This window comes from Rhipicephalus microplus, chromosome 10, assembly GCF_043290135.1.
Source record: "Rhipicephalus microplus isolate Deutch F79 chromosome 10, USDA_Rmic, whole genome shotgun sequence".
NCBI classification, from domain to species: Eukaryota; Metazoa; Arthropoda; class Arachnida; order Ixodida; family Ixodidae; genus Rhipicephalus; species Rhipicephalus microplus.
Genome location: NC_134709.1, coordinates 98,913,873 through 98,936,885, shown reverse-complemented (window position 1 = coordinate 98,936,885; position 23,013 = coordinate 98,913,873). Strand labels below are relative to the sequence as shown.

General features: G+C 41.6%; 1 protein-coding gene across 3 annotated transcripts; it reads left to right on the top strand.

Annotated features, from left to right (window-relative positions):
* Positions 1 to 1,255: 1,255 nt before the first annotated feature.
* LOC119181324 (tRNA pseudouridine(38/39) synthase) lies at positions 1,256 to 22,104 on the top strand. Of its 3 annotated transcripts, none has more exons than XM_075875930.1 (12): positions 1,256 to 1,500; positions 3,794 to 3,909; positions 5,065 to 5,266; positions 6,468 to 6,552; positions 11,532 to 11,637; positions 12,821 to 12,881; positions 13,855 to 14,030; positions 14,664 to 14,826; positions 15,949 to 16,012; positions 16,964 to 17,081; positions 18,479 to 18,594; positions 21,955 to 22,104. In XM_075875930.1, exons 1-12 carry the CDS (start codon positions 1,420 to 1,422, stop codon positions 22,041 to 22,043), a joined length of 1,377 nt encoding a protein of 458 aa, XP_075732045.1. In that variant the 5' UTR covers positions 1,256 to 1,419; the 3' UTR covers positions 22,044 to 22,104. The 3 variants fall into 3 exon arrangements, with proteins under 3 accessions (XP_075732045.1, XP_075732046.1, XP_075732047.1); XM_075875931.1 differs by lacking the exon at positions 21,955 to 22,104 and adding an exon at positions 21,519 to 21,617 and having other exon boundaries at positions 1,257 to 1,500; XM_075875932.1 differs by lacking the exon at positions 1,256 to 1,500 and adding an exon at positions 2,383 to 2,533.
* Positions 22,105 to 23,013: the final 909 nt, after the last annotated feature.

Here is a 23,013-nt window from a genome sequence, read left to right as displayed (position 1 = left end):
TATTTTAGGTCTTCTCGTACACCAATACGTCTGTACACACGTCGAGACGTCTTGCAGAAGTTTTTTTTTTTTTTTCGTAAAAATGTGAACATACATGCTCATATATGCACATGCAAGGTTGAAAACTTTAGGGGGAAGGACGTGTTGGACCACTCAGGTACGCCACAGTCATATCGTTTTCTTTGTTTTACATTAGGTTCATCCTTCTATTTTCTCTTGATGATAGTGTTTTGCACGCAGTTTATATTTTTACATTTAAATCGATGTTCACGGATTTTCTTCATAAACTTACTACGTACCTGTGGCCGATATACTCCTTGATTGGAGGTATCCGCCAGCAGTTCTTCTTGATGCCACACCTTAAATGAAGACGTTCATTAAAATGCCGCTGAATCACAGTAAGTACATTCATAACGACCAAATAAGTGTTCATAAGAACAAAAAAAAAACACGTCACAAAAATCTGCGAACAGCTCGTTTGATGGAAATGTGGAAATAAACATCCGAAGATATTTTTTTTTCATTTATTTACTCTCAATGCCGTAAGGCGTTACAGAGAGGAGGGGTACAATATTAAACAATCAAGACAAAAGACAACAGCGGGGTGGTTACAAAAAGTGATTGCTGACAGTGGACCTGAAATGCGCAGCGTCGCATATAAACAAAACATAATAATATATTCCGTACACCCGAAGCTTGACGGAGAAGGCGCGCTCAGTCACGCTTTACAGCAATAGTATGCTGTTCCTTCTTCCATGACCTAATGAAGTGTTCCGTGTGGTCCCCATCAACGCAATCGGTGTACGATGGAGAAATTAACCCGTACTTTGAACGTCTATGTAGTACTGTCCTCACTATGTTGCCCATGGGTGCGTCGAGCAGATTGTCTTTTCAAAATTAGGAGCGTGCATAGTGGTCAAGGCGGTGTCTTGTGAACTTCTGACTAGTTTTGTGATAGCTTTATACGGGGAAATATATATTTATAGGAATAACTAACCCTATGGTGCGCGCACTGGGATGTTTAAAACCTCCAGAGCAGCACAAAAGTGCATAGAACATAAACAAATGAATGGTATGGAGTAATGACGGGTCTGATTTAAATTAGTCTTCGATATTCCGACACATTTGTGTACCTTTTGCTTCTTTCTAGGTTTATCTGCAAGGTTGGTGCGGAACTGGTTGCACTAAAACGAAACCATAACTTGTATGCAAGATTGACTTGACTTGGCTTGGAACTATCACAGCTAACGGCCGGCTTTTTAAAACATGGCCGCCTCCTCAAATTTATTTCCTCCGTGCGCTTGACACTGCACGGAAGTTTTCGCCATCATTCGTCGAATGTCGCCGTTTCAGCATTGGCATTTCAGGCTGAGGTGACAGTGTGAAGACGCAACCAACGTACGATCGTTGTTCGTCGCTATGGAAGCCGCTCAGAAGGAACAGCATCGCACGAACCGCGAAGGAGAATCCACCGAGTCTTTGTTGCAGCTTGAGAAACCGGTAAAAGCAAACACGTGCGCGCTCAACTTTTTTTTGAGAGACTGACGCGGAAATAGTTTCATGTACCTGTTGTGTGATGGCATCATCGTGTTGATTGTGATCGGCATCAATCTGACAGCAGCGTCGCAGATGCACTGGCCGCAGCTCGAGTAAACAATGCGGACTGTCCGTCTGTGCGTAGTTCCAAAGGTAACATCATCCCCACAAGCATTCAAAGATGTTTACCATCGTAAATTAAGGATGCAAGTTACAGTCCGATCATTTTGTTCTCATCAATGAAACCAAATGAAAACTTCTAATGCAAATATAAAGGTTTACAAATCTATACGTACATGTTTGCACGCACGCACACACGCACGCTGCATAACAAGAAAGAAAAAAGCTGCAGGAAAAAGTTTACATTCCTGTAACACACTACTAAAATCAAGTTTCAGTTTTCTAGTCTCTAGCTAAAAAGCGTACGTAGTGCACAAGTTGCCGTGCACGAGTCGACAGCTTACCCGACGTTATCGCACTGCGTACCTGTAAAGCTTTGATCGCAAATAAATTCGCAGAGGTGTGGTAAATTTTGTCTGCTGTAGGCACCAAGAAATGCATGGAACTGTGATCTCTCTCTTTTTTAAAAAAAATTTTTCTCTGGTTCATATGTGTGTGAATTTGATGTTATGTCGCTATATTCTCGGTGACATTTGTAAAAAAAAAAAAAGTTTCACAGGCCTAGATCAATAATTATCTAACAGTTTGTGCAGTCTGTTTCACACTTAGGGGAAATCTCGAAGCGGCTGGCCTCGCGATGCGGCCAGCGTGGAAGTCGCGCGCCGGCAGCAGCTCGTGCGTGCGCAGACACTTCAGGGGCGTCGTCGGCCACGGCGGCACGCACTGGGCTCATTGTCAGGCAGGGGGTGAATTTCATCATCGCGGCGAAAACTGGACCGACATTTCTCATCGTGCCGCAGTACGCCTGACTGCCGTCCAAAATTAGCGCTGTCATCGCTGCCGCTGGGGTCAGCTTCACGTGTGCATCTCGATGCCGGTGAGTGAGTGCTGCTTCAAGCAATGAAATGACATCGAGAAGGAGCACGTTGCGGTCGTTGTCTTAACCTACAGCTTTTCTGAACGTGTTCTCGTTTGTTTTATTGTGTTGAACCCGCATAGCTGCACATAATTCGCTGTAGAATGCTATTTTTTTTTTAAGTGTGAAATAAATACCACGCACGGTACGTGCTCATTATGGTATTCCCCGTCGTAGCGTACTGCATTTCACACAAACACACATACACACACACACAATATTCATGAACACACTCAGTACTACGGCGTTTCAAAAGAGCAAACAACGTATGCTGTCAAACTCTGTTTCTAGAACCCCATTTAGTTGCCAATGAAGGCCAAGAGGTTGGCATTGCACAGTGTTTAGTACAGGATATTGCCCTAGTTCCGCAGCAACGCTGAAATCCGCAGGCTGTCCGACAATGTAGCCAGCGCGAACAGCCGTAGCAGACGATCCGGTTCAATAGACGCTCCTCAAGTGTCTCCGCATGCATGAGCTGCTGCCGGCATGACTGCAGCGCTGGCCGCATCTTGACGCCATGCGCTCCGAGATTTCTCCTAAGCGTGAAACAGTTGTTACATGTTGAACCGTTTCTTTCAACTACAACCGGCTTCTCCTTAAGTGGTTCATAAATCCAGCCATCATGACCGAGATGTGTGCGACTTTGTGTATACGTGCTTTCCTCTCTCTTTCTTTCTCTCCATCTTAAAGCTCTCTCATCCCGTTCCCGGGTGTAGCGTAGCATACCGGTCTTTCTAGACTGGTTAACATTCCTGCCTTTATTTTTTTGACACTTCTTCCTTCACTCGATTCACTACCTTTTTTCTTATCCTCATCTCTCTTCCTACCTCCTTCATATCCCTACCCCCCCTCAGATGTTTTGGTTGAGGTGGCCTATACAGAGACGGCTATCGAGCACACTTCCCCCATTCTCTCTTTTTTTCCCTCTTTTGTCCCCCTATACTAAGAATAACTAATCTCACATGCTTAACTGGAAGCTCTTGAGTTATTCTCAAGCCTTGAACCTGTCAATTAGCCTGTAACAAGCATAACGTTCCTTACATCTCACACCTTCGTTTCACATTTCGGCATTACGTTTCCCATTGGTAGACATGAACTAGGTTACCCAAAGTTGCAGCTTTGAGGCAGCATATTATGCTTGTCGTAAGCCATCACAGTGAACTTGCTTTGAAACCCTTCCCAAAAATATGGCCTCTCACTTTGATTCATTTACACTAACAGGCCCTTGTGGAGCGAATCCGAAAGCTGGAAATACACGTGCAACAGTTACAGAACCTGCTCCAGTCCAAGGACAAACCACAGAAGGCACGGTCAGGCAAGCCATTCGACTTCACCCGGTCAGTGTTTTGTCGTCGTCGTCATGCCTACCTTTGCCATCAGCCATTATAGAACCGAGACAAGCAGATTCAAAAAATTCTTGAACACAAAGTATCAGCATTTCAATGAGCAGACTTGTCTTCTTCTAGGCTGCAACTGACAGTCCACTTAACGAAACGTTGCCTCCAGTGACAGAATGCTTTCAAGAATTTTGCACTTGTGCAGGTTTTCATCTTCCCCCCAACTGCTGCCTTTATTAGACAAAGAGATGTGATGTTTATGTTGATGCCACCTCGTGGCATCAACATAAACATCACATCTCTTTTGTTGTTGATGCCACCTTGTGGCATCAACAACAAGAGTGCAATAGGGTATCGCAATGACATTAATGTCGTACTCACTTACTGGTCTACTGGTGTTTCTTTTGTTGTTGATGCCACCTTGTGGCATCAACAAGAGTGCAATAGGGTATTGTAGTGGCGTCAATGTCGTACTCACTTGCTGGTCTACTGGTGTTTGTAACTATCTAATTATTGATTCATAGGAGCTAGTTATCATTATTCTACTTTAATGCAGCTGTTGTCTCAAAAACGATTGGTTCAGTCCTTGCAGCAGTGGTTTGCGTTTCGATAGGAGAGAAATGATAAAGCATGTGTACTGTTCAACTTAAGTGCATGTTAAAGAGCCTTTTAGGCGGTCGAAATTATTTGGAGCTTTCCACTGCAGTGTCTTTCGTAGTACGAGTGGTGTTGGGTTGTTACACCCCACAATCTAATCATTATTTGCTCCAACAGCAGGAAGTGAAATGCTTCTGATGCTCTGTAGTTGGACAAATCCCATCAAAAGTGATGCTACAACATTGCCTCGTATAGCATCACCTTAGTTCAGGGGAGATTTTGTGCAGTTACCAGTTGACTAAAGAAAGAGCATAAAAATTTCTGCATACACCTGTGCCAACGTCTGCGTATATCGCTTTAAATTTGGGTGCATGTCAGTGAAAACCAAGGTATCAAAATTAATGCCGAGTCTACCACTGCTGCATCCCTCATGATCAAATCGTAACATTGGTGCACGTATAACCACGAGCTTTATTGTTTTTTCGAGTTGCCTTTATCGGGCATGGTGTGTCTGCCCTAGCCTTTGTGAGACACGAGGTACAATTACTGTGTGCGCAGATTCAAGCGCCGGCACGTGGCACTGCGCCTTCTCTACCTGGGCTGGGACTACAACGGGTATGTGCTGCAGGAGGATACCGGCCGAACAGTGGAGGCGGCGCTGTTTGACGCTCTCGAGCACACCCGCCTACTCGAGGATCGTGCCACTTCGCACTACCACCGATGTGGACGTACCGACAAAGGTGTCTCCGCCTTCTCCCAGGTGCTGTACCCCTCTACTATTCAAATTAAACCCTGTGCTCCTAGGAATTGGGAATCATTTAGAATACGTTTTTTCCTCACATCCACGATATTGGTCAGGCTTGCCTGCATGTTTTGTTGCAGCAGCAATTATATGAACGCTTGAGTCATGCTGTCGCCATCATGCCCCGCATAAAGTCTGAATCGATAATGTCACCCCCATTGTTGTATATACTATGTGAGGCTGAAAGGTTGCAAAGGCTGCAGACAGATGTGGCTCACACAGAGATGAGATGTGCTGGCTGGCGAAGAAGCATGAGGGGTTGGGGGGGGGGGGCTGCATCGGTCAGGTAGCTGCTGCAAACTTTGATCAGAAAGATGTAGTCATGTGCGCGCTATATCAACTGACATCAGTAGAAGACACATACATAATGTGCTTGCACCGCTTACTTCATGTCGAAGTGACAGAGCACAAAATCCGTGTCGCTCCTTGGAGCGGCCGTGTTCTCCTACTGCAGCGTTTTGCAGTTATGCCAAATTTGATCCTTATAGAGTTAGCCGCTAGGCTTAGCTTGAGTAGCATTTCAGTTAGTTGCTACTGCATTTACTGCTTTGCCCTTGCGGCCAAACTGTGACACCTTCTGGTAGAATGCTGTACTTCTGGCATTTTCCGGCTGGTAATGCCGTGTATGTCTCGGCATGCCGTGCTGTTTCGTGCAGAATAGCATTTTGATTGGGGTTCCTTTGTGGTGCACAATTAAACTTGTATAGGTGTAAAATTTTCAAAGATGTAGGCACCATACTGTTGCGTATAACTCTGTTTTAGGTATTGGGCTACTCTCTACTTGGTGACAAGCTGGGGATTGTGTAGAAGACACCCATAAGATAAAGCACTCCTCAAAAAGAAAAAGAAATGGCAACTGCAGCTATAAACAGTCTTGTCACTTTTTTAGACATTATTTACTGATGTAAGATAAAACAAGAGTACCAGTATGTGATATCCATATTATAGAACATGCTGCATGAAAATAAAAAGGAAGGTATCGGGTAGCTACTGTGAACTACGGTAACGTAACTGTTGTAACCAGTGAAGACAAGAAACAGTAACCTGCTTTGCAAACTGCCTGTATCACTCTTCTCAAACAAAAGTCCCCAAAGTAAAATAAGCAATAAGAAAAGTTCACTGCATAAATTCTCACACATGCTATCTGGCTTGAATGCAGGTAATCTCCATTGACCTGAGAACCAATCTTACCGAAGGTGTCGGGGTCTTTGCTCAGGAAGGCTACCAGCCAAGTGCAAGTGAAGGTTTGTTCTTCGTTCAGTATCAGCAGTGCAATAAAGTTCAGTTGTTCAGTTTTTGCATTGCACTTTTTTTTATGCATTGAACTGTTGGACTACTCTGCTTTCTCAAATATTCTGCCTTCTGTTTCGGTAAACCTGAAGTGGAATGCCTACACTTTCTGTGTGAATTCAGTGGTTAAAAAAAGGGAGATACCTGGCCCTTGTTTTGACATTTCTGACTCCTGTATTTGTTATTTGATTTCTGTCCTTGATTGATTCCCTCTGACCTCCTGCTCCCTCATCTTATTTTTCTGCATTCTTGTACCACTCTTTCTGCTCACTTTTTGTATTGTGCTGACTGATTGACTCACTCATCCACCCGCCCCCCCAATCACCCACCCACTCAAACTTCCTTAAAACGAAGTTGCATCTAACACTAAAATAAGTTAGTTATAACCCAAAATTCTGAACTTTCAACACTATATCTAATGCAAGACTATTCTTTATTTATTTTATTATAAGCAATAGTAGTAGTAGTAGTAGTAGTAGTAGTAGTAGTATTTTTATTTACAGTAAGCCGGATACAGAGCTCACTGCAGGGGCAAAGGGCTAAAGGCGAACAGCCTGACAAAGGCCCTTGTCCCTCCGCAGTCCGTGACAGTGCAAAGCTTAGACATCAGCACTGACAAACAATATATATATTCAGTACATTGGTTTCCAAAATTGTAAACACAAAATTCAAACATAAATAGCATAAGAAGTTTACATAACACATTTTAAGAATTAGAGGTCACTCTCGTTAAAATTCACAACTAAACAATATCAATGAAACAACTAAAAAACAGACACAAAATGCATGCGGATACAATGAATTCCGCTGTATACACTCGTATAATTGACACAGAAGTTTATGAACAATTTAAGCATTCGCAGAGGCATGAGACTCCATTACGTAGTTTCGATAGTGTAGACCGGTGGTTATGAATAAGTTCTTTATTTGTTTCTTGAAAGTCGCACTACTAGCCCTAAAGTTCAATTGATCTGCAAGGGTATTTAAAACCTGAGGTACCTGGTAAGCAATACTTTGTTTTCCATACTTGGTTCTTGTTCTAGGAGCTCGTTTCTTTTGTTCTCGCAGACTGTAGTGTGGTCTTTCGGTGCAACTTTCTTCATATAGCTTAGTCTTTTGTATTAACTGAAGTAATTTGAAATGATATAATTGATCAATTCTGAGTATGGAATGTTTAATGAATAGTGGAGCAGTGCGCAAGTCTTGTAGATTCCCCCTGTAATTTTCAAAGCAGCGCAATATTTTCTTTTGTATAGTTATTAACTTATGGTAATTCCCTTGTGATGTCGTTCCCCAGACTAACATCCCATAACTTACTTTAGAATGGAAGAGTGCATAGTACATACTTATTTTTAACCTCAATGGGATTAAGTGCATTGTTCTAAACAAACAACCAACTATTCCCGCTAATGCGGTGATCAGATGATTTACATGTGTGTTCCAGTTTAATTCCTCCTGAAACCATACACCAAGAAACTTTTGTTCCCTAACATGTGCGATGCAGTTTCCTTCGAATTTTACAGCTATGTTACTAATAGGTTTGTTTATAGGTCGGAATATCATATAGGTTGTTTTTTTTGCATTCAAGCGCAGTCCATTTTGCCTTAACCAATTTGAAAAATTGCTTAGATAATTATTTACACTGACCTCAAGTGATATTAGATTGTCTGATGAAAAGAAAACATTCGTATCGTCAGCATACATTATAAGTTCAGGAGAATGAGGTATATCGACAATATCATTTATATAGGCAAGGAACAGTAATGGCCCCAGTATAGACCCTTGGGGGACTCCTTGGTTCAACTTTATCTTTGCAGAAATAGTGTTATTCAGTTTTACATATTGATAACGATCTTCTAGGTAACTTTTAAACAGTTGTAGTGCAACTCCACGCACCCCATAACTTAATAATTTATGAATCAATGATTTGAATTGTATGGAGTCAAATGCCTTTTGAAGATCGAGGAAGAGCCCAAGAGTATATTTTTTGTTTTCCATATTTTCGATTGTCTTATCTTTGATATACAGTAGAGCTTGTTCTGTTAATTTGTTTTTTTAAAAACTATACTGACTTTTTGTTATTATTCGATGCTTATCGAAAAAAGATGCAAGTCTATCATAAATAACCCCTTCAAATATTTTTGATATTGTTGGAAGCACGGATATAGGTCGATAGTTCGCTAAAGTATTGATATCACCACCTTTATGTACTGCAGTGACTTTTGCTACTTTTAGCTGGTCTGGAAATACACCGTTAGTGAGGGTGAGGTTGATAATATAGGCCAAGACATTAGATATCAATGGTGACACCATTTTTAACTCAACAGAACCTATCTCATCAATCCCTGATGCGACATTGTTTTAAAGTTTTCTGATTAATCTTTCTACTTCAACCGGATCTGTGGGTGCAAGAAAAATAGAATACGGCAAAGGAGGCTTATCAGGAGTTGGAACATTATCTCGCTTTTCATCCGTTAAAATAAAGGAACCCGCATTTATGAAATGTTCATTCATGACATTGGCCAACCTTTCACCACTGAAAATCTGACCATTAATTGTTAGGTCCTGTGTCCTATTACAACCCTTATTTCTGTTCGTAAGCCCATTTATGACCTCCCATAGCTTCCTCTGGTCATTGTAAATGCTTTCAAATAATTTTTCATAGTAGTTCTGTTTAGCCTTCCGTATTTCTGAATTTAAAACGTTTCTGTATTTCTTGTACTCAGCTAAGGCGTCTGTGTTCCGCGAACGGATGAAATCATTGTACAATTTATTCTTTATTTTTATGCGCCGGTAAAGATCACGATTTATCTAAGGCTTTCTGCATTTCTTATTTCTGCCACGTGAGCGCTTCTGAAGTGGAAATGCCGCATCATAGCTAGTACTCAATAATGTCATGAATGTGTTATAAGTATCATCAGGATTTTCTTGTCTATAAACAGTGGTCCAATCTATGTTCTGAACTAGCTGAAAAAAATGTTCCCGAGTTTTGCTGTTTTTAATTCGGTGGAAAGATGTCTCTGTTTTCTGACCAATTTGAGAAGTAACTCGTGCAAGAGAGAAGATGGGCATATGATCACTTATGTCATACGCAAATACCCCGGATTTTATATTCTGTGAACTTAAATTTGAGGCGCATATATCAAGGAGCGTAGCACTTGTTGATGTAATCCTAGTAGGTGAACGTATAAAATTTGTACTTCCATATGTAAGTAAGAGCGTTTCAAAATCTTTGGCATAAGGATCATTGGAACAGAGGTCAATGTTTATGTCACCCATAACTATGCAAGGAGTATTCCCGCGAACAGTGGATAACACAACATTAAGAAACTCAATAAATTTCTTTTTGTGGCCATGTGGTGGCCTATATACGCCAATTACTATGAATGGGCCAACACACATTGTAATGCATTCAACATCATCGTTCATAACAGTATACTCATCAAGCAGTTCACTCGGAAGCGTATCCTTAAAATAAATAGCAAGACCTCCACCTTTTTGCTGGTTACGACAGAGAAGTTAATGACTATAGCCTGGAAAGAACGGCGCATCTTCTTTATAAGTAATCCATGTCTCGGAGAAAACTAGCACATCAAACCCGATAGCTATAGACCATATAAAATTAGCAATGTCGTCGACCTTTCTTTTTATGCTTCTACAATTTATATGCAATGCTTTAAACAAGCCTTTTCCGGATTGAAATGCCCTATTAAAGTCTTCAACACTGTAATACTTTTGGTTATTTACAAGATCAGTCATAGTGGAGTGTTTTTCAATTTGTTATGACATATGCCACATTTAATTTCTAATTTTAGCCAGGCTTGTCTCATCCGCAATGTGTATCGCTCGCAATCCTTCATCTTTGCGTGCAAGGATTTTGCCACCGGATGTCCAGACAAATTTCCATGCGGCTTCTTTATTTTTTTGTATTGCCGCTGCAAGCAATGCCTTGCCCTTCTGCGTCAAATGCTCAATCCAGATATTTTGTTAAATCTGGGTTTGTTATATTGAGGTTTGAGTGTATAACAAAATATTGGTTATAACGAAGTAAACGAAAAATATTCTTGCAATAGATAGTGTCAGGAATAACCTTTATAACGAATTTTCGTTTACAACAATTTTGTTAGCAATCTTTTTACCAATGGCATCAAACTTGATGGTCACATGACCCAAGGCTGTCAACGTGCAAACACACTCCCACAGCCACCGTCTGAGTGAGTGACTGAGTAAGCAAGCAAGCCAGCAGGCGGGCTTGCACCCACCCAACCACCTACTCTGAGCAAGCAAGCCCGCCTGCTGGCTTGCTTGCTTACTCAGTCACTCACTCAGACGGCGGCTGTGGCAGTGTGTTTGCACCTTGACAGCCTTAGGTCATGTGACCATCAAGTTTGATGCCATTGGTAAAAAGATTGCTAACAAAATTGTTGTATACGAAAATTCATTATAATGGTTATTCCTGACACTATCTATTGCAAGAATATTTTTCGTTTACTTTGTTATAACCAATATTTTGTTATGCACTCAAACCTCAATATAACCAACCCAGATATAACAAAATATTGCTTATAATAAAATAAATAAAGAATAGTCTTGCATTAGATATAGTGTTCAAAGTTCAGAATTTTGGGTTATAACTAACTTATTTCAGTGTTAGATGCAACTTCGTTTTAAAAAAAGTTTGCATGTATCTGTGTTCATTATGAGGAGGTTTGAGTGTATTTTATCAACAACCTTCTTATCAACTACATAACACATCATGTTTCTACTAAAGTAACATTACCCCGAGATGTCGAGGTGCGAATGGATTTTCCTGTTGGCTGCATCTGGCTTAGAAATACACATTGTTTGGCTAGCCAGTTCATGTTCAATTAGAAGCCACAGTGCTGGCTGTTTCACACTAGGAACTAATGAGGGAAGGGTCAACTCTGTACAGCGTCCCAGAGGAAGGAGCTCGACTATGTCAAGATAATCAATGGTGTCCTGCCACCAGAAATCCGCGTGCTGGCCTGGGCCCCTGTCGACCAAGCCTTCAGTGCACGGTTTGTACGCTGCCATTCAAAAACCTCAAGGGTCTACATCTAAGGGGGAGCAGGGGTTCTCTTGAACAGAATAATTAAACACCTAATCGAAAACAGTGTCTCAACAAATGTTCAGTGTGGCTTCCAAAAGGGGTGAACTAGAGAAAACTTGAAAACAGGTGTCTAGGTTCATGATCAGATGGTAGGAGAGTGCCGGGCAGAGCTGCGCTCAGGTGGAAAATGCACTCGAGTGGGAACTGCTTTCCTAGCATTGACAAAAACTCCAATTGAAGGCTTTTTTTTTCAGATACGTAGTGATAAAACAAATAAACAAAAACAAATACTTTAGGGAACCTCATTTCCAATTGTATAAATGTGACTATGCTTTAAAAATAAGGGAACTACATACCGGGACGGACCTGTTCCTGAAATTCCTTTTTGTTGAAAACATGAAAGAGTGGAAGAAGTTGTCTCAAGTGCTAGAGTGGCGTCAAAATGGAAGGTATGTTTATGCTGTAAAAACCCTGCAGTAGTGCCATCAGACAATTAGGCATAGTCGCTAAATAAAGGATAAAAGAACTAAGAGGTAAACAATGGTCCGCTGCCTGTAGAGAAATACAACTAACTGAAGTAATAGACAAGTGTAACATGGCTATTTTAAGTTCGAAAGGAGCACCAATCTATAATGTGATTGATTTTGGCACTGGGAGGTAGCGTACTAGATGCGTAGTACGCCATCATGCAACATTCCCTTCTGAGCAAAAGGTTACAGGGTTGACTATGGGCCGTGGTGGCTGTTCACTATTCGCTATTCAATACACTCAGACTTCAATATAACAAACCCGGATATAACGAAACATTGGTTATAACGAAGTAGATAAAAAATAGTTTTGCAATAGATATAGTGTTAAGAATATACTGTCATAACGAATTTTTGGACACAAAAATATTTTATGTAAGATGCAACTTTGTTTTAATGAGGTTTGATTGTACTTGCTTTGAGCTTCGTTGAGCGTGATGAGAATAGGTGCGGTGGAGGGGGGTATGTGCACCATGACCTTAACGAGGGTGGGCAAGACTTGTATGTCTGAAAGAGAAGTTGCTCGTCACGAGCGGTAGCGAGACTTTGCACGAAAGCACTTCAATGTTACGACAGCTTCGATTGTGTGGAACTCAGCTTACTTCGTTTTTCTTGTATTTGCAGCTTCGACTGCCGTCAGCGGACATACCGGTATTTCTTCCCTCGCGGCAATCTGGATGTCGAGGTGAACACTACTTTCATACCTCTAGATCTTCACAGGTGGCGTAGCACTCTGAAGTCGATTTCAGAGCTGATCTTCTTCCGAGTTGGTGCGCTGAAACAAATTTTTCTGAACTCGACAGCTCACGTTTTTTGGTTCCTCCAAGCTGCTGCTATAGGAAAAATTTGTGGTCACAACCCTCAGTTGCAACACAGAGATTCTGAATAAAACGTGGTTTAAAAAGGCAGCTATGTTAATAAATGAAAAATTTGCACATGCTAAATGTAATACTAACATCAATAGATCAATGTCGTAATGTTTACAAAACTTCTATTTTTGGCAAAATCAAATGCATGCTGTATATAGTAGTGGAGTGCAGTGAAATAATTGTGTAATTTTGGTCTGTGATTGTTAGATTTGTTGCTCTTCAGCGAAACGTTTGTTGATGTCCTAAGTGCTTCGTGTATTCTCCTAGCATTGACCATTTCTTTTTCTCTAAAGGATTTGTTCACTGAAAGAAATGAATCTCAGCAGTGCTCAAGTTCCTTTGCAGCATGCTTTGAAGTGCAATTACTTGCCCCGTTTCTCGTGGAAGGCTTTTTGTGTTCAGCACATTTGCTTTGATGTTGTGTAATAAACATATGAAAGGTTGACAAGTTCAGGCAAGGCAAATATATTCTTTTCTTTTGACTGTCACCATTTAACGTTTTGTTAGTGTGATATTAGCTTTTACACTACATTCTGCACCTACAACCATCTCGGTAAACCACTCATGCAAAGTTGCACTTTCTTCTAACTTAAAACTCATGATAAGCATTTTGTTTAACAATTACTTGATCACGCTTAATTTAGTTATGATAGAATACAATTGTAATGTACATGAACTAGCTTTTGCAGCCAGCCTGTGCTTAGTGCATGCAACAAGTAAGTACAGATCAGCAAAGAAGTGAGCCATTGCAGGTTACCAGCGCGTGCCTGTGCATTCATTTGTGTGCAGAGGATGTGGGAGGGGGCCTCGCTCCTGGTAGGCGAGCACGACTTCCGGAATCTGTGCAAAATGGACGTGGCCAACGGTGTGACCAACTACACGCGGCGCATCCTTCGTACCAGCATATTCCAGTGGCCACCGTCAAAGCCACCGTCAAAGCCACCGCTTGTTGCTTCGCCAGCTGGGTATCGTAGCTCATAGTTACGGCGGTTCGATTCTCACAGCTTCAAAGCATTTCGTGGTGAATTTAGATCAAATTTACCCAGACTTTGTTGAGAGATCAAAATTTGTTGTAGGAGAATAGAGAACTTGGGAAGTTCGATTATGTTCATCGTGTAGCAGCTCGGTGAATTGTCATACAGAAAAAATTAAAGAACTGAATTCTTTTAGACTGAACATTATTGAAGGTGAAGGTTAAAACAGTAGAGCAGAATAAATGTGGATGATGTGAGTACAAAGGACTTGCACTTACGGACTTCCAAGTGGGGTTGATAGAAGAGAAATGAGATTTTATGTTAAAAGCATGTTGCTAACATCGTTTATTGTATTACTGTATAATTATTTATTTATTATGTATTTGTTGTATTATTATTTATTGTAAGAAAACAAAAACGTGATCAAATCAATCCTAAGGCAACCGAAACGACCGCATCAAAGTGTAACATAGAATAATGCATACATTTTCCGTTTGGGATATGTTCATGCAGCTTCGCAAACCTGCATGCTTAGCGTCTATTCCAGAAGCCACATTGGCGTGCCAGGAATTATTTGTTTTGTGAGGAATAACCTGCAACTGCGCCGATGTGTTACTCTTGCAGTGAAGATGACTCACACACTACCACATTCCACAAGGATGGCTTCGCCGAAGACAGCTACGACCTGTTGTGCTTAGAGATAGTGGGTCAGGCCTTCTTGTGGCACCAGGTGCGATGCATCGTGGCCGTGCTTCTGCTTATCGGTCAGCGGCTCGAGGAACCACAGGTGAGAAATGCGGTGCACATCTTGATCTTGAATTTACGTTGATGGGACACCGAAAAGAAAAATAATTTTTTTTGCCTGTGAGTAAAGTACAATTTTCCAACCCCGAAAACACCACTCTTATCGCGAGACATGCTTGGAAGCGAGCAAACGCGGAAAGAAATAATACGGGTGGAGATGTAGTCATAAAATTCCTGCACGAAACACTGTGACGTATTAGATTTTTGACAGTGTCTACAGCTTCTGGCGTAGTTCTTAATCTGTAAAAATGAAGTACATTAAGTCATCTGTGGAGGCCACAGACCTAACATACACAGTTCCAGAAAATTTCAAAGCCAATGTTGCAAAAATACAAAAAACACATTTTTAAATTCGTGACGCCACATGCAAAGATTTTGGTGTGAAATTTAAAAATGAAACTTCAACCTTGGTTTTCGTTTCTTATAATGAATTTATGATGGTAAAACTTTGGACATTAGAAATCTTGGAGTACAGTTTATCAATATAAACCAAAGTCATTGCTTCACTTTGGTGTGCTTTTAATAAGACGCGAGCAGACTAGGGCTGCAGAAGAAAACAAGATGAAATATAATTACGGTGTCATTTTTCTAATAATGCTTTTTGTGTTGCCAGGAAGGATTCTCTGATCTCCTGCCATATTAATGACAATAAATTGTGAAAACAAGAAGCAAACACAAATTGCTGGTCAAAATCACCACCGCTCACCAATGAAACCTTTAGCGCGACTGACACATGCTAGAGAAATGCCCAAGCAATCCAGAGAAAAGCCTGTTGACTGGTGATCTGTGATGGATCCAAGTTAGGGTGTGTGTACACATGTTAGTAACATTTATCATTGAACTGCCAAAAATGGAAATTTATGTTCGAATTGGGTGCATTGCAACATTCTTTTTGGCTAGTGTTCGATACAAATAGAAAGATTGGCTTCGAGCAGTGAAATCTGGAACTAAACGCTCACATTACAATACAGCAAATAGAATGACAAAGAGATGAAATTTCCCAATCAAGACACATCATTAATACGAAACAGTGCTTGACGCATGAGAAAGTTAAAGTTTTCATGTTGCCCACGTCTTTCGTCTGGGGCACGTGTTTTCCCCGCAGGTCATATCAGAGCTGCTGGATGTTGCCAAAAACCCTTGCAAGCCACAGTATGCCATCGCATCAGGTAAGTCCAGTAACCACCCTATCGGCTTCTACGTTGGTTCTGTGGATATACTAGCATTGAAATGCAAAAATTCAGTGCAGCAACATCGTGCTGCAGAGTTTATGGTGCAGTCACTTTCTGGTGCTAAGATTCTGTGGCTGCATGCTTGTGTGACCAGAATGCAATATAATTGCTTTACCTTGCATGGATGGATGTTAATAAGCCCCCTGTTGCCAGAAATTAATGAGCGGCCCGTCGCCATGTCTCACGCTTGGGCTAGTGTTTGGTTCGCACGAGCGCTTTCAATAAAAAAATTCAAGCGGGACGCCCGCGGACTTGCACATTTCACTCACCGACCTTTTAGATGCAAAGTAGCTCTTTGACTAGCCTGCGTGACACTGTCCCTCCGTCCGCACCGTGCACCCCTTGCCACAGGTGTTGGGGCGGTGCCAAGTTGGCTACACCTTCCCTCGCATTGTGTGCGCGTTGACTTCACCCTCTCTCTAGCCCGTCGCCGCTCTTCGCATGTCATCTCTCGCTTCACCCTTTCCACTGCTCGCAACGTTCAAACGCACATTGAGTGAACAGTCTTTTTGCAATGAAACTTGCAGGAACCCCAGCCCACTTCCCGTGTCCTTGCGTTTCAAGCAAACGTTCACTCGAGTAAATGCTACACTGAGTTTTTCTTCAAACCGTTCTTCCAGCACCCGCGTCGACGGCCGTTTCAGCTGGGTAACGCCATGCGCATCGCTGCTGCTTCGCCTCCTATCAGGGTTTTCTTCGGAGAGACGGTCTATAATTTTTTGCATAGCCTCTGCTCTGTTGCACCTGATATATGAAACGAAGTATGGCTGTCAGCCTTGCACTAAGCTCCGCATGACTAGATCAGAATTTGGAGGATTCAGAGTGAGTGCTTTGTGTTGAAACATCGTACTTCGTGATGTCAAAGTGTGCATACTCTACAATATGCAGAGCTTCCCTTGGTCCTGTACGACTGCCAGTTCGAAGGACTGGAGTGGCAGCAGAGCAGTGCGGAGGCAGAGGCTGTTGCCACGCATCTGCAGGCACTGTGGACACAAGCCAGAATCAAGTAGGTCACTGCCTTGTCTTTTCAGTTGGAGCTACCGTGCAGTGTAGCATAAACGAAGCTTTTCAGACAGATCGTTGGAAGTGTGCAGAACAGAGGTTGAGTGTGGATACAGATAACACAATGTGCATGCTGCCGACAGCAGGTTTGCTATTAACCCTTTGTGGTCCGTTAAACGCATCACGGTCGTAGTGGTCCGCTGTCGGGCACTGCCCGTCAAGGGTGTTTCTGGTTTAAATTTTGCGGTTTTCTCACTGCAAGTCATGTGCATTTATTAAATACATGAAGCGCCATCTCTTGAGGAATAGGAAAGCTTTGTTTCGTGAAGTTTACCTTTTTTTACACTGGGTGTAGCACTGTGTTCAGCATGAGCCTAGAGCGTACTCATTTCCACTCAGTTCGCTGAGAAGCATGGCCACGTTTTCACCACATGCATTTTACCTGGCGAAAACGCGAACACCCGGTGCTTTTAGCCAGAGCGAGCATGACTTTAGAAGGAAGAAAATTTCGTGCCTCACCAGACAGGGATGACAGTAATTCGGCAGAAGTGAGTGACGAAGACGACGATAGCGGAGACAACACTTCTGTTTTCTGCAAAACCTGTAGTGACAACCCTGGCCTACACCCAGGAGAATGCTTTGAGCAGTATTATACGCTGCCCAAACATCGGTAAAGGAGTTGCCTGTAGAACGCGGGAGCAAAAAATAAATGTCCTGCGAATTTTTCTTCTACAGTTAGTGTTATTTTTCGCGGTGCAAGAAAATGGCAAAATAGCTTCGGATTGGTAGAGACGAAACTTGGGTGAAAGTTTTGAACCCCAAAGGGTTAATGCATATAATTTATACATTTAGTGAAAGAACCATCAGAAAAGACATGCATTAATGAGGAGACAAAAAAAAAATGTACAAGTGGCAATAACAATAAAGTAAAAAAACTATCATAGGATGTGCAAGGCCTTAAAAAGTAGCGTAACCACAATTGGCCATGAGTGTGACTTTCAAATGTAAGTTCAAGCTCTTTGTTTGAAAGACCACAAAAAATACAACCTGGATCAGCCCTAATTGCAATCAGAAATTCCCACGTGAAGTTGGTATTAAATACACATTCTTATGGCGTACATTAGGATTGCGAAACAAACTTGCTGCGTCCACTTCAGCAACTGTCATTGCTACCTTTTATGCGATTACAGCGTGGCTGCACCATCAACATCAGCAGTAATGTTGCACGTGTGAAATAGGCATCAGTGTGCTTTTCAACGAAACATAGTGTGAAGCATAACGACAGACCCAATATGATCGGTGTCCACATTGCATTGTATTCATGTGTAGAGGATGCGAGATAATTGTGCGATTGGAGAGTCACCGCACCTTTACTGTAACTCCCACTTTGCTACTGTGAAGGAGTGCAGTGATGGAGAGCATGCTGGCCACCCTGCCCGATGTTCGGAGTCAACCTCGCTGCCTACTGGCACGTGTTGCACGGAACCACAAACCACTTCTTGAAAGGCCCCTGTGTGGTGCGTCGTCGTTTACTATTCGTTATGACTGTGTGCCTATGGACTGTGGTTGCCTTCCTAATGGCACGAGAGCGTCCGAATATAGTGAGGACAGCATTCAACTGAGCTGGTTTGTTCGTGACTAATGCAAGTTCTACAGGAAGAACTGAAATCATGTGACAATAAGCCATTCCTGCATAAATACAGTTGAACCCCTTTATAAGAGACTTGCAACAGGAAGCAATTCTTGTCCTTTATACAAGGTTTCTCTTATAAGAAGGGTACCCTAATTCAACGTTGGCACTCTGGTGTCTCTTATTTCCATTCTCTGTTCAATCAGAGTCTCTTATAAAGGGGTTCGATTGCAACCCACAATGCCAAGTACTTACAACGAACAGAAATTAAAAGATCTTTGCCTATTGCTGCAATGCAATCTTCATTGCAAGACAGCATTGACATAAAAATACCACAAGTCTAGCTCCTAATTTTCTGCGTTGTGCAGGTCATATGCGACAAAACGTGATACACAACACAGTGGAAAGCCCCAGTGCAGTGCCAGACTAACGTTGGCTATTTTGTGCTCTGCTTAAAGAATGATTTCCCGAAGCTTCCCATGTTTCGTTGCTGTTGTAAACGAGCAGCAAGGCTATAAGTTCACTGGTGGCAGTTAAATAAAAGTCATCATTAATCTCTTGACCAATTTTTGATTATGCTCTAATCATCGCACATTATGCTGCACAACAAGCAGTGATGGAAGTGCTACTCCAATTGATCCAAACTGCTCCAAAAGGGAAATGCTGCTCCACGCTGCTCCAAACAGCATTTTTTGTAACTAATTGCTCCAAACCTGCTCCGAAATGGCACTGAGAGAACATGAATGACAAAATTTCTGTTCTCATAAGTCATAAACTGAAAAGAATTCGAATATTAATACCTCAGTATGCTACTAGTGTGCTGCATTATCGGCTCTGGTCTCATTATATAATGCAACAAGAACTGGCATGCTAGGCATATGGCACATTCGGCAGGGCTTTTTTTTCTTCAGCTAGCCTTGCACGCTAGTATGTTGAAATGTGAAAGCGATCAAGATTGATTTTATTTCATACCGATTATCTACTGCAGTGATGGAAGTGCTGCTCCAATTGCTCCAAACTGCTCCAAAGGGAAATGCTGCTCCATGCTGCTCCTAAGTGCTATATTTGTTAGTAACTGCTCCAAACCTGCTCCGAAAGGATGTTGGCAAACTAAAACGAATGACGTTGAACCATTAGATATTCCCATCAGCCTAAGCTAAACCGAAAGCAAGCAGTATACACTATCAACCTAATATGCTACTAAGTGGCGTAAATCCAGAAAAATCTCAAGGGGTCACACATATTAGGCCATGGTGTCCAATCCATATATTTAATATGGGTTGTATTCATATTTATATAAAAATTAAATCATGCTTTCAAATAAAATTAGAAAAAAAAAACGAGCATAGGGTTCGAGCTTGAGCAATTGCATTGTTCTATTCAGTCTCTTTTTTTATCACCTTTTTTCGATTTCCATAGATCACAGCTGAGGGGCATTTAACACAGGTATGCAGTAAAATATAAAAAGCGTTTTTAAAAGTTGATCGCGCTTTACCTAACTGTTAACTCAATTATAAGCTGAATCTCAAGTGGGATATATGCAAAAAGTGTCCTCCCCAGCTTGAACACCAGAAAAGTCCGAACTCTCTTGACCCCCCCCTCCCTCTCCCCGCCCATGATTTACGCCAACTACACTGCTTTTATACTAGCTGCATACTAGCATATGACATGTTTAATAATACATATAAGTATTTATTAGATACTAAAGTGATGTTTTAGAATTCAGGAGTCGTTAGAAACATGCATCTGCTCCGAAAACACTAATAGCAACCCTAAGCTATAGCATTATTTTCTGCTCCGAAGACACTTGAAGTTGCTTGAAAGCACCATTTTTTCTGCTCCAGAATCTGCTCTAAAAAGCAAAATGTCACTTCGATCACTGCTACTGCTTATTTAGCAACAGTTATATGGGAATGTGGTTACTTCTAAAATGTGGCATTCAGCTTTTGCTGTTTGATTTCTGTCACAAATACCAGTGTTTTAAATTGTAGCCCATTTCACAGCACATTTTTCACAGCCTGCCATTGTTTGCTTCATCAAACTCACATTGATTGTTATGTGTTAAGTATATTAGTATTTACAAGATGCTTTGACAATGGTCTGAACTTTCATTGTTGTGAGGCAAATTTAATATCTGCTCCTAAACACCAGTAGCTGCTCTAAACTAGCATTTTTTTCTGCTCCGAAAACACCAGTGGCTGCTTCAAAGCAGTACTTTTTCCTGCTCCAAAGTATGCTCCAAAAAGTAAAAAGTCACTTCCATCACTGTACAAGTGACAGATACATATACATGTGTATTAGCATTATCTATAATACACCTAAACCTCGATAAAACGAAATATTGGTTATAAACGAATTAAATGAAGTAGAAATATAGTTTTGCAGTAGTGCTAGAAATGAACCTTTATCACAAATTTTTGAATATAACGAACTTATTTTCATGTAAGATGCAACTTTGCTATAATGAGGTTTGAGTGTATATTACTTGAGTGTATATTAATGAGTGTATTTCAGTTTCAGTTCGTTTTTCTCACTCAGTGAAACGTTGTGGCAGAAAAGTAAAGTTGCAACTAGTGTAAACAACTGCAGACTTGCCAGCATTCTGCATCTGGATACTTCTTGAAGCTTGTTTCAGTTATTCGATTTTATTTTATTTTATTCGTTGCATTTGCCGGTCCCTGTAAAAACTTCGTCTACAAGATTCTGCCATATGTCATAATTAGTCCATAATCCCATACATTTATGCCAAGTACAACTTGGAAGGGGACCCACTGGGAAGTTCATACCCGCTCTTGCGTTTTTTTTTTTTAGGAAGCTTGGAAGAACGCATGGCGGCACATGCCAAGCGGCGGAAAATTTGCACAGATGACCAGGAGGAAATGGTGGAATAAAACTGCGTGTACAAAGCTCTCATCTTTCGTCAGGCTCACTGCACTGGCATTGTTGTCATTCATTCAACAAGGTTCCTTGCAATAAGTTCTGATATGTGTGTGTGGTGAAGATAGGAAAGCCCAGGCACTGTGCCGCCCAAAGATTTGTTTTTTTGCGCTTTCTATCAGAGCGATGGCAATCTACCTTCAGTGTACGCGCTCCGCTTATGTTCAAGCATATGTAAATGAACTGGTCGGCCACACAATATCCGATAAATTCGTGTCACGAAGGCCAATGGTAAAACGGTTGCAGATCAGTCGCTCTTATATGTCCCGTGAATAGCAATAGCAGGGTTTCATTTCACTGTATTTCCCAGGGGGTGAAGAACGTGCCGGCTGTCTCACCTGCCTGTTGAACACGTCGGTGAAACCTTGTGCTTCGAAGAGCAGTTTGCGTGACCTGTGACTCGAGGCGATTTCGAGAGATGACTGGGCACCAACATGCAACGCTGTAGTGTGCTGTAAGGAGTAACCGACAGGAACGCTGCTGCAAAGCTGCTTGAAAGAAATGTCCTGTCGCCAAAAGTTCTTGAGCTCTAGCCAAACTTTCTACAAACAAATGATATTAGTTACAAAAAAAAAAATCGCCGGTCCTGTTATGAATTCACCTGAGACGACTTGTTTGTTTGTAGCCTGGAATCCATGGCACATACCCACTCTGGGGGATGGGCCAAGAAAACATATAGTATCCTATAGACTGTAACTGCACTATTGCTTACAAAAAAAGAAAAGATAAGAAAAACACCCCACTGGAATCTGAAGATAATAACTTCAAGTGTTTTTGACGAACTCCATTAAAATTTCGATGGAAATTTGAGATGACTGAAAGGCAAAAACTATCCTCATTTTCTTCCAATTCGATGCACTAAACGTTTCCTAGTTCCCTCCGGGATATTTCTGCACCGAACATGGTTTTTTTACTGCCTCAAGGATTGGAGACAAAGCTAGCTTTCTGCCCCTCAACTGGTTATGCACTGCACTCATGATTGGCCATTACAACCAAACGAAGATGTTATATAATGCCACCAAGTTATGTGACATTCTGATACGTCACAAACATTTATAATATCTGACATCATATCATGACATTTTCACGCAATGACGATTTCTTGCATCACTTGTGTTCATGCCGCCAACGCGAGAAGATGCCGGACACCGTCGCGGATCTATTTTCGCTTTTGATGAGAAATTTAAAAATATCGTTTTAATGCACTGTACGGCTGTAGCTCCGTGAAATTGCAGCTTCCGCTGGTGTTCGGGAGAGCGTGCTTGCAGTAATCGGGCAGAACAATTGGTCTCATAATAGATCTACCTTCATACTACGCTCTAATATGTAGCCGTCATTTACAACCCCAGTATTTTATAGATTATGAGTA